This window comes from Archocentrus centrarchus, chromosome 10, assembly GCF_007364275.1.
Source record: "Archocentrus centrarchus isolate MPI-CPG fArcCen1 chromosome 10, fArcCen1, whole genome shotgun sequence".
Classification (NCBI taxonomy): Eukaryota; Metazoa; Chordata; class Actinopteri; order Cichliformes; family Cichlidae; genus Archocentrus; species Archocentrus centrarchus.
This window is the reverse complement of record NC_044355.1, coordinates 4,464,288-4,476,845: the sequence shown is the minus strand read 5'-3', so window position 1 is coordinate 4,476,845 and position 12,558 is coordinate 4,464,288. Positions and strand designations below refer to the sequence as shown.

At 40.3% G+C, this 12,558-nt stretch overlaps 1 protein-coding gene across 1 annotated transcript in view; it reads left to right on the top strand.

Moving 5' to 3' along the window:
- rapgef2b (Rap guanine nucleotide exchange factor 2b) overlaps positions 1–12,558 on the top strand; it is a 119,593-nt gene that overhangs the window by 19,778 nt on the left and 87,257 nt on the right. The window contains exons 2-3 of the mRNA XM_030738750.1: positions 9,421–9,491; positions 12,197–12,253. Coding sequence (XP_030594610.1) covers positions 9,421–9,491; positions 12,197–12,253 — 128 coding nt within the window. The remainder of the gene's footprint in view (positions 1–9,420; positions 9,492–12,196; positions 12,254–12,558) is intronic.

Sequence of the window (12,558 nt, the reverse complement as noted above, 5' to 3'; positions counted from 1 at the left end):
TGGAAAAGGCACAGAAGGGTTTTTTTGCCATTTTCTTTGCTTGTTTTTAATGAAAGTGACATTTAGAAGTTGAACATTTAATGAAGTAAGACCAGAGAGGGACATGGTGCTATCTTCAAAATTAGGGCTGCAATACTTTTATTTTATTTTTAATTAAACAGTTACTGAAAAATAGCAGAAAATGATACGAGAAAAAAAAATTGCACTCCTTTTGTTGTTAAACCCCACAAAAGAGCGTGTCCCCTCTACCCAGTTGATTTTTGTTTACAACTGTAGCTAAATCTACACATATAACTTGTCATTTTTAAAGATGATGAAAAACACTTTAGTTTAAATAGGACTGAAATGAGCTGTAACTATTAGCCAGTTGTTTGAGTCATTTAACTTACTGAGAGCAACTGTTTTGATTAATCTGTAAAATATTTTAAGTAAAATGTCCATTCTCCAATTCGGCCTTCATAGATTTAATTCCAGTTTTTCTCTTGAGATGATAAATTGACTGCCTTCATATATGTTTTTTTTTCTGTTTATTTACAATTTGTGTCTAAATACATATGATTTTTCTATTTATGTATGGATTACGATTCCTCACATCGTGCCGGAGACACAAAAGTCCTTCAGTCCGTTCATTTTCTTCTGCTTATCCAGCTCAGGGTCGTGGGGGTGCTATAGCCAGCTGCCATAGGACGAGAGGGAGGGTCCACCTTGGACAGGTCGCCAGTCTGTTGCAGGGCTGCAAAAAGTCTTCATTAAAAAAAACAAAAACTGGAATGTTTTAAAGTCATTTTGCTATCTGACACATTCCCTCTGAACTGTGCAGAACTGATGCAATGCGTAATATTGTCCACTGACCTCAGTAAATGTGATTGTTTGCAGAGCCAGTACTTCTTCCTTTTTGGGATATCAGTCCCACCAGGATGATATTCACCGACGCTAATGCTTGTCCAACATCTCTACTTAAATAAGGTTACAGTAAATCATCATAATAACTAATAGTAGTTAGTTGCTGCTCCTGTAACGCTTGGTATGGGCCCCCCCACAGTCTTAATGGTTGACTGAGATAGCTCCTGTATGCTAAGTAGTGCTTCCATAGGTTAGTGAGGAGCAGGGGATGAGAGGCATGACTGAGATGGCCTCTTTGGGCCTTGTGTGTCTGTCTGTGTAGTGTGGACACTGAGATATCTAGCCCGCAGTGTCATGTGAGGAATGCAAGCCTCACCCCGCCCTGATACATAAGATGGCCCCTGCGCCGACTTGGTAACTGATGCTCCTCTAAATGTGGGGGTCACTGACGCAGAGAGACAAACCTGGAAGGGGTCAAAACTTCCAAGGAATGCTGCGGATCATGACGTGGTATGCAGCTGCACAGAACTGGTACCTGAATGACTGACTGAATAAGAGCCAGAGTAAGAAGCTTTTTTTTTTCCTTTAGAAAAGATATTATGCAGTCATTTCTAAAATGGGGGGAAAAAAAGTCTTCGCATTTGTCTTGGCATTCGTGTCTCATTTGCTGCCTGGCCTGCCACTGAAGTATTTAAAAAAAAAAAAAAAATCTGCAGTTGTGTTACAGTTCAAACAGAAAGTGTGATTTGCATTCCTGCCTCATAATTATTGTATCCAGCTCCGATGAGCCCTTTTTTTGCGTACATCTTTGTTGTCTGATTCCAACCTTGAAGCGGTCACGGTAAAGTTCACAGAGTGAAGGTATGGAGAGAAAAGCTCAGCCCGCGGTGACAAATGAGCAATTGTTATAAAACTAGGTCGTCCTCGCTCCCAAGTCGTGGGGGATTAATTTGTGCTTTTTTTGCAGCTATTTTCTGAAACAGAACAACAACAAATCCTCCCTGCGCAAAGTGCTGTGATTAGGACGGCCTTTCCCTCTGACTGCCAGGGATCAAGATTGTAAGCATCTTAGACAGGGATAGCGTAATGAGAGAGAACGATGCTGCTCGTCTCCTGCAGATTTGAAACTGCAGCCAGTTTGCTGCAATTTAGATCACAAATCAAGATTTTTCTGACACTTTTTGCACTTTGTCAGCACATTCCAGGGAAAGTTTTCTTTCTAAAATGTATCTGATGATGATGATGATGATGATGATAAAAATAAAGAGGGTGGCATGCTATTACAGTTTGTCAGATTTGAACTCTGAGCACGAGCTGCTCCTCTAAACCGCCACCCTGGACAGATCAGGATCAGGATTTGCCAAATTTCACTGTTTGCCAGTGAGATGTTACTCACTGTGAAACTCATTCAGACACATTCTTTACAAGTTGGCTGGCAGTGCTGATAGTACATATGCCACACAGTAGGTCTCTCGCACACACTGCGCCTCTCTGTTCCTCTCTACTCTGGTTTGATAAGTATAGCAGTAAAGTTGGCTAAGATGAAAAATAATTCCTGTTGAGCGGTTTTTTTTGGGGGGTGGGGGGTGACATTATAAATCCCGATAAAGGTTGATTGATAATAAAGGTGTTTATTTACTGTAGTTCTACATACATTTGGGTAAAATGGTCGGTTGCTTTGATTTGAACTGATGTATATAGTCTGACTCTTGCAAGACTGTTAAAAAAAAAAAAAAAGCAATTATTTCTTGGGGGGAAAAAATAACAAAATATTCTCAGGTGTGAAGATTTGCTGCTTTTCTGGTTGATATTGAATATATTCAACTTTGGGGAACATAAAACACAAAATTAATGCGTCCTAATGTGCTTCTAGAACAGCTTGTGGTTTATTTTTGGTATTTGGCTTTCTACAAGATGACTATTTTTGGTTAATCAGTTAATCTGCTGATACCAAATAATGAAAATGATTCACAGTAGAATGGATGTTTGCTCCATCTGTTATTTATCAGGAGGAAAAAGGGAGGATTAACACAGAAATCATTCAGGAAGTTGTGGAAGAAATACATTTTTCCAAGCCTGTGCCTGACTGTCGGAAGTGTACTTTGCAAGCAGCGTTTTGCCCCTCAGGCTAATGCCACAAATGCGCTGTAGCATCTGAAAGCTCAGCACTGAGTGAAATGTGAAGCCATGAAGACCACAAAGAAGCACTTGACCGCAGAAATACAAATATGTCATCTCAATTCTCTTAACTTTCAGGTGAAAGTTGCATGTTCTGCAGCTCAGATAGAAACATCAGCGTAGAAGGATTTCCTCGACAGGTAGAGGTTTGCTTGTGGGCGCTAATGCAGACAGCTTGAAGATGTAAATGTTAACAAAGGAGAGACCATCATTGATTTACTCTGCTGGGTTGACTCAGTGAGGCACCGAACAAGCAATCTTGCATCTGGTTTTATGGGTTTACAACATTTAATTGGTCATTCCCGTACAATATATCAACATAACATCACTATCTGCAGTTTGCTGGCTCAGACTGTTGACAGATGTAAACAGATTTTTTTTTCCCACCCTGCTGTAAAAATGACTTCTCTCCACAGAATTTGAAAGTTTGAATCATCTGCGTGCATATTTACAGCCAGAAGTGTGAGCTCATACAGCTGTCGGAAATCCAGCTCAATGAGCTGCTCTTCTAAACTTCAGTCGGGGTGGTTGCTGTAAGAGAGGATGTAACAAAGCTATTCACCAGGGCCGAGTATAACATAAGAATTACTTTAAACTGTGAATCATGCAAAGCTATTCTAGATGAGCTCAAGAGTAAAAATATGGATCTGGAAATGAACAGCATAGGTCCCCCTTCAGGAAGCATACTTGCTTTTAAATTTAAAAAACGGGATCTACATAAACATGAATCTCTTCAAAAACTATCTGAGCATCCATCAAGATGCTCCGGCATCAGAAATGTCCTTCACCTCCCTGCCGGAGCCTCTTTTGTTTACCTCTCCCACAGAGCCTCATTGTTTGTGAAATGTTTCAGCCCCTTTCTTTGATGTGTTTCTGCAGTGGGTGATAGATGAATGCAGAGGTTTGCTATCTGCACTCAGCCAGAGTCAGTTGAATAAATGGACCGGCCATTTGTGTCACAGTGAAAGGGCCTGACCAAGGGAGAGCTTCCTATCTGGTGAACAGACACTGTGGTGTTAAGAGATAAGAAAAAGTGGAGGTTTTCTCTAACTGTAGTTCAGGATGCAGGTGTTTGATAGATTAATTCAAAAAATATTTAAATCAGAGTATTGTCAAGAATGTGCTTGATAGACTCTTCTTCCTGCTTAAATTTATTTTTCACTACAACTTAAAGAGGGTCAATGCACTGATGTGCGATATTTTTTATTTATTTTTAAAGAAAGTTACCCAGATCATGTCAGAATTTAATAGGTGCTTCCTTTGCCCATTCTCCACCCATCATATTGGTTTAATGAAATTCAGCTTCTTAGTTTTTGAGAAAATCTTGCTGATAGATAAAAAAGCACCAATGACATACCTCCGCTCTCACCCTGAGGGAGGAATGAGCTCATTCATTCACAGTGAGCTCATAAAGCTCATCTGGGAGTGTGATACCTGACGTGGTGAAAACCTGTCAGAAAAGAATGTGTTGTGTCAGAGGAGCTTGGATTTACATAAACAAGTCATTTGAGTTGGTGATCAACAGACAATTAAATGGCATCTAGACTGATATCAAGGAAATCCTGTGAGCACCAAAGTCATGGTTTTCAAGCTTTTTAGGTCTAAAATGTATTGTGTTCTGCTTAGCCATCACTCGTGTCATACGTTGTGTGCAACAAAAACAATTCTTTTATCCTCTTGTGTCACTGATACAGCTTTTTTTCTCAGTCTTATCTTTTTGTATCATATTGTGCTTGTTTTTACTGCAACCTCAGGTTGTTTTGTTATGGGAAATCTCAGCGAACACAGTGCAGGGAAAACATCGCAACTTCCTTGACCTCCCTTTGCATGCTGAATGCTTTGCCACTCAACAGGCTGGCAACAGTCCCAACAGTGCACCCTCTGCTCCCTCTGAGGCCTAACGTGAGGGGCAGAAAATGGAAGCTGCTTGGTGTGGGTGGGTGTGTGTGTGTGTGTGGGTGGGTGGGTGTGTGTGTGTGTGTGTTTGCAAGTCTAAACCTAGGAAGACAAGGCTTGCTATTGTTCAGTTTGTATCCTAGAGAGGAAATGCCTCTACTCGTCTTGCTGCATTGCACTGCTACCATCTGTCTTACAAATGACTCTGGAGAGTGATGACACATTGTGTTGCATCAAGGAAATAACTGAGGGACTTCGCAGAAGTTCAATGGCAGCGTGTAAACGGTATGCGAGGAACGTGGCAGACAGTTTTGCACAAACAGCTTTGAAATCTCCCCGGGGCTTTATCAAGCACAAACAGCATCTTCATATGTTTTTCCTCCTGTGGGGGCCACCTGTGTTCCTGGAAGGATTAGTTTTGAAAAGGAAGGGGGGGGGGCGGGGGATTAGATGGCGTCACTGGGTGTAGTCGGGGAGTTTGAGCTGCCAGAAGTTTTGTTTTTTTTTTTTAAAAAAGAGCGAGCTTTGTCTTTAAACAAACAATGAGAAGAATTTTTTGGCTAGATGCAGCCTTCATCAGCATGTCCTAGTTTCTGCTGCCCACTGCTCTTTCCTTCCTGTCTCTGTTCTAGAGGAGAGTGGCTGAGAAGGAGGACCGACAAAGATGTGAAAGAGCACGAAGCAGGCATCACCTGAGTGATGATAACAGCATAACTCAAACAGCCTTCATTTTTGATTTTGGCTCCAGGAGACAAAATGATGAAAATGAGCTTTTACAATAGCTGGATATCTGTGCAAGGACTTTAAATGAAGAGGATGAATTACATTAAAACGCGCTGAAGCCCAGATCAACATGATGAAAGTTGGTTTGGATTTGATGCTCCGCTCCATGCTCTGAAACTTTCATTTATCGTTTTCCTGTGTACTTTGTGGTGATCGTGTTTGGCTCCGTGTAAATAGAAACCAGTATTAGAAAGAAAATCCAACCGGAAAATGTAAGGCCCAGGGAGTGGAAAAGATGGGGTCCATTACATTCTTTCCATACGGTCAATCTGAAATATTTGAGACTGAAGCCACAATTGATGGTTCTGCATATTTCTCTCTGCTAGGCTGTTTCAGTGGTGCTCTTTTAGTTATGTCACTGTGAAAAAACCCTGCAAGCCTGCCATCTAGTGGTGTCTTTTGGTTTGGATAATTGTGTGTTTGGACTTACGAAGTTAAAGCAATTTTTTTTTTTTAATTTATTTAACCAGTACAAGTGTCCCCCAGATTAAGATGTAACAAATAAATGAGTTTTTCTATTTTTTTTCCTCCCTTTTAGGTTCTTTATTTGATAGTAAAGTAAGAAGTGGTAGTGAGAAGAGGAACACCAAATGCAATCAGTGCAACCAAGGGCCTGGTTGGAGTGGTTTGCTGGGCTGCCGAGCCATCAACATGCATTATAAATATAATGACATCATGTCTCAGACGGTCTTATAAACAATATTGCAAAATCTCTTTATAAAGGCTGTACTAGATATTTTAAATAGAGTTTTCTTCAGTATGGTCATAGGAAATTAGGGATACCTGCAGGATGACACCTGTCACTCATACCTGACTAAGTGATACGGGTCCTTATATTTTCCTACTTTACCCAGTAGAGAAACGCTTTACATGCAGCTTTGGTTTTAAATTGAATTGTTGTGGATAAACTGTAATGTTGCTGCTTTTGTGCTGGTTTGGCTAAGAAGGAGTTGCAGTATGGGAAGATTTGCTGATGCATACTTCCACACCAAATTAAACAACTATTTTTATAAATAAAAAGAAAAAAGAAAAAATCAGTATAGGCCAAATTAAACAACAAATACTTTTACTTTTAATAACTGAATGCCAAAACGATCATCCTCAGTAATTAAGTAATTGAGCACAAATCCAAAATTTGCACAGTTGTGTAATTTGAATAACAGCCTGCATTTGTATCCTGACTGAACCTGGTGAATCAAAGCTGTGTTTCCCCTGTAGGCCAGTAGGGGGCAGTAGAGGTCTGACAGTTATGGCTCTTGGGCTGTGACTCCTGTTCATTGTGTTTCTGACCACAGACACAGTGAACATAAGGATTTGGTTAGTGAGGATATCACAGTGTGATGTAATAAGGCCGGTCGGCCCTCAGAATAAATCAGGTTTCTGTTTGTATCCATTTTATGAAGACCAAACCCAAATTTAAAAACAGGAGAGCTGGGGCCGATCTCCACGGCAGTCTGAATATTTATTCACAGCCCTCAGAAATGACAGTAACAAGCAGAGATTGCAGGCGTTGCCACACTTTTTGTGAGAGTTGAGTTAGCTCTTGATGGGTTCAGCTGAATTAACCTGAATGATGGGTAAAAAAAAGGCAGTGCGTTTTGAGGCTTGTTTTATTTTTTTTTTCTTCTCCTCTTACAGTTTTTGAACCATTTTTGCACAGACTCAACCCTACCTGGTACCTCAGCTTTTAGGCCAGACTGCTCTACTTTGTATATTTTGCTTATAGTTTTATGAGAAGCAATTCTGCTTAAAATTGGGGGGGGGGGGGGGGGGGCACACCGAGGCTCCTCTGACACCCCCCCTCCTCCTCTGCTGACACATTTTGTGACACCAATTCAGCACAAACTGTGTCATTCAGCTTTTGTGACCAGCGTTTCATAAAATTTTCAATAAGCTTATCGTTGTCGCTCTCAGAAACATAACCCAGACACAGGGTGTCCATTCTGCGTCGCTTCACGGGCGTGTTTGTGTGTCTGGCAGGGTTTTAACACAAGCTCTCTGTTATCCCATCACTCTGTCGGCATATCCACCTCCAGTTGCCGCCGACAAAGGCTTCCCAGTGGCTTCGACCAGGACTGCACCGCAAACGCACACAGAGTCAGTGCCCCAGTGTGTACCAGTAGACAGTGGAGGAGCTGTGCAGGCTGCCAGCTCTCAGTGAGGGCCACTTTGTTTCACCTCTGGCTTGGACTCATGCCAGACAATCTGAGAGTCAGTCACTGGGTCACTTGATGAAGTAATTGAATGGGGAGTTTATAGTTTTCAGTGCAGCTCTTTTATTTTTTATTTTTTCCTGTGCGCGGTGCTTTATTGCTTTCTGCTGCAGTGTTCGGCTATGCAAATCAGTGTCACCGTCCCTGTGAAATGTTTTCTCTTGTGTGAGTAGGCCGTTTGTCCTTTGCAGCATGAATGAGCATTTTTAACAGGGGCGTCTGTGGGTTCTTTTTAAAAAGTCTCAAAAATATGCATTTACCAATAAAAGGCCTCAGAAAATTCAGATTCATTTTGGATGGGTCTCAGATGTTTTTAGTCACATTACCGTGAGATTTTTCCAGCACACAATGCTGCTATTTTCTCTCTCTGTTTAGAGTGTGCAGTGAGAATGCATCACTGAGACTCTTTACAGTTCAGCTACCCCCTTTCAGGCTGTTTTTTTTTTTTATGTTTGCAAAAGCAGTTATGATGATTTGGCCTGTGGCCTGCCAGGCTTGTAATGTACTGACAGGAACCCAGTAGATGATGATGACAAAGGAGGCCTTGCTAGCCAATTGGACGACAGTGATGTTTTGGTTTTCACTTCACATTTGGACACATTTTGTTCCTGAGCTTAACCAAAAACTGCCATTTTTCTCTTACTGTCCTGAATTTAACTTGAAAGTTTAAGTGTTGATTTGAGTACTTGTGCTTGTGTTTGAATTGTCTTTCTGTTTTGTTCAGTTAAATCAGTAATTAATGTGTCATGGCCCATTGATAGAATATTAAGTAAGGGGCTTTTAAACAGTAAATGCAGCCTGATCTTTCTAAGCCCTTTTATTACAGAAGAAAACAACAACGTTTGTTCAGTCCTGTGTTACACAGATTTGGAAAACTTCACCACAAGAAATAAAAATAGTAACCGATCGTAAAATTTTTAATGCAAAAGCAAAATTATGGCCTAAACAAAAGCAAATCTGTGATCACGGCAATGGGTCTCGCTGCTTTTGTGTTTTACACAATTAAATTTCCTTTGGTTTTTTGAGCATTTCTCATAATTTTCTGCCATCTTATAAACGAAATGGAAAACGGGGCAAAAAAAAAAAAAAAAAAAAAGTTTATTGAGAAAATGATTGCTGCGTGGAGCCCTGACGAAGATTAACGACCGTTTTGTGCCATCACTTTGAAGCTAGAGCTGAAGCTACCATTTATTTTCACATTATTTCACATTTTCATGCATTTCACGGTCTGTTGATTAGTTTTCACTTCATGATGACGTTTCATAGCCTAAATCGTAAATTCATAAATCAACTTCCAGAGTCCGAAGAGACAACATGTTCATGTTTTATCTGATCGCTGGTCCAAACCTCATCATTCAACTTAGAATTTAAGTTTGAGGAACTATGACTAGAAATTGTTTGGTATTCTATTTTTTATTTTTTTTTATTTTTTAAGGCAAAAACTGCTAATTAATTTTCCTTCTGTCGCCTCTCTGATCAATAACTAAAACCTGTTTTTCCTTCTCAGGACCTGGAGATCGTCTACTCTTATCTCCATGGGATGGAGGCCTTATCCAACCTGCGAGAGCACCAGTTGAGGTTAGTGTCTGCGCACGTCCCCGGTACTTAATTAACATTTCCTGAAACTTGATATTCCCATCGCATGAATTTAAAATTCAAATTAAAGCGTGGTGACAACTCCTCAGTGTGTGTCGCATTGTTGTCAGGGGTGGAAAATTAACACTGAGCTGCCAGCCATACTGCATGGTACTGAGTTTGTTTTCTACCCTTTAACAACCTGTTTGCTGGAATTTTTTTTTCTTTTTTTTTCTAAACTATGATGAGTCAAAGAAACTGAAATGCAGTCATTACTTAAAGTTAACTTTATAATTGGTCTCTAGCATGATAAACTAGGTTTTAGGCATATTTAATATTCAGTTTTTAGTACTTTTGGGGCTTACAGCCTTTCTTCATAACAAACTCATAACATGTGTTCATTCTCCAAGTTTTGCACAGATTATCTCAAAACTGTTTCTCCCCCTTTCTTCTGGTATTCATGCTGGAAGAAGTGAATGTAATCAGCAAATCAGCTGCTAGCTATAATGACATAAACATGTGATTGATCTTCTCACCTAAAGGATCAGGAATGGATTTCCTTAAAACTGTAAAGTGTGTCTTTGACGTGGACCTGTGATGCTCCATGTTTACATTATTGGACTCAGAGTAGCTGTGCAGTTTGGACTTTATCTCAAAACAAGCCATTTTTACTTCTCTGTCCCATCAAGAAAAAAAATCCTCGTTCACATGAGTAAGTATACTTTTCTCATCCACGTAACAATAAATGATTCTAAATCTTTTAAATCTGGGTTATTACCAGTATCAATACCACTTTTCCATGTCCTGAGGAGAAAGCTTGAGTAGTCGCTGATACTGACATCATTCTTCTGTTTTCCCTTTGAGTTTGAGTCTGTAGCTGCAACATGAATTGACCTTTATGCCAGCAGGTACTGGTACTAAAGCTGGGGACTTAACATAACACTTGGTATTAGTTTTAAGTATTTTTTTCTTTTCCCCATTGTATAAACCTCTGTTTGACAATTTAGGCAGCATGTCATAAAGTACCTGTTATGACTAAACTGAAGTGAAGTCATTGTTGCCTAATTACATATATTTTAGCCCTTTTTGTTTCTGTTTCTTTCTGTCGCTGGGAGACAGCCGTCTCTGCTGAAACCTCGAAGTGATGAAAACGCCGCGCTCCGACGTTCGTGCATCAGTTTCGCATTTTGCTCTTCTGTCTTTTCTTCCTGGCACACACTTTCCAAACACTGCATGTCAGAAGTCTGTTCCCAGCATGCCTCGTGTGCATACATGTGGATTATACTGGCGAGGGAACAATGTGGCGGTGCATGACCCGCGAGCTAGAACATTCCACTGTGTGACCCCTTCAGAGGCCTCCCACCCAGCAGTAACCTCTCTCCCTCCTCCTTGTTTTGGATCCTAAGGAAAAGGAATGTCCCCATAGTCCCACAGACCAACCCATCGCTCTTGCCAGCTTTAGTTTTACTAACTTTAAAAAAATAAAAAATAAAAGGCTCCCAGCCAGCCAGCCAGCCATCCCACTAACGATGGGATTATGTTATACTTCTATTCTATGAGTATTTTCAACAGGGAGGAATGTGTTTTTTGTGTTTTCTCTGTTGTTCTTTTTCACAGTAACTTGTTTTTCTAGAGCTGGGATTGTTTTTAGGTCTTTGAGCTAAGAGGCTAAAACACGCCGTCCACCCGCAGCTATTTTTGAAGCCTTTTGGGTTTTGATCATTTACTGTTTACTATAGTTGCCTGCCTGTAATGCTGTCTTCTCTATAGAGGCGTGTGGGGAAAGCCTAATATGGATGGACTTATTTGCACATATAAAAGAATGTAAAATGTAAAAAAAAAAAGAAAAAGTGTGTGTGTGTGTGTGTGTGTGTGTGTGTCTATATATATATATCTATATATATATATATATATATATACTTTTACACGAGCTCACTGCATAAAAAAATGAATACCATTAGCTGTTAGGCTGGATTTTAAAAGGCAGAGTTGGGTTTAAAGATTATAGTATTAAATAATTTACGCCTGTGCAGGCAACAAGACATACATGCTTACATACATGAATACTTAATCAATTATCCAATCCCTTTCTCTGTTAATGAGTATCTTACACTTGTCTTATCTTTGAGGGGTAAAGCCATAATCAGACCGAGTGATTCTAAGGTTAATTCTGCAAATCCAAAAGCAAACTTTTCAGGGGTGCTTTCCTTTCGTTAAGTTAGAAACTAAACCTCTGCGGTGGCCCAGCTTAACCATAAAATGAAGCCTGTCCCAGCTGTCACAGGGCGAGAGGCAGGGTACACCCTGGACAAGTTGCCTGTCTAGTAGTTATTGTCTGTTTTTTATTAAAAATCAAAGATGACTTTTTGCCAAGCTTTCAGAATGAGCAGGAGGAATTCAAGTTAAGAGGCAAAACAACTGACTTCTCCTACCAGCAGAAGCCTCAGACCATAATGCAATGCAACCACATGACTCACATGCTGTGAACGTGTTAACACGAGCAACCTTGCTACCATTTATAACTGCATTCAGCGCTTCCAGTTTTAGTTGTAATCAGCATCATGTGATCCATCAGGTGACTCTAGGATATGCAGGGATTGACTGTATGTTTGAAACATTTAGATAACAAAATTAACTGAAAAAACTCAAAGGTATGATACCTAACTGTGATTCTTCCTTCCCTCCTTTCTCTCTCTCTCTCTCTGCAGGATGATGTGTGAGACGGTGCGTTATGAGAGGCACGAGGCCAACGAAGTACTGTACTAGTAAGTACTGTCTGTATCTGCTTGGGGATTGATGATATTTGGTCAAACACTTGGCCAACCAGCATGAGCAGAGCAAAAAGCTAAGTTAGCAGGTGCAACAGTATTTTCAGTTCTCTGTAACCAAAACACACATAAATCATAAATCAGAGTTATTGATGGGATGAAGAATGCTGGCTGCTTACAGAAGAGTGACCCCGGTGACTGAAATAAAAATAAATGTCCCAAAAACGCAGGAGTTAGACACTTTCCTTCTAAAAGTGAGACTCAGTGTTGCCCCAAATCACTCAATAGCACAATTAAAGAAG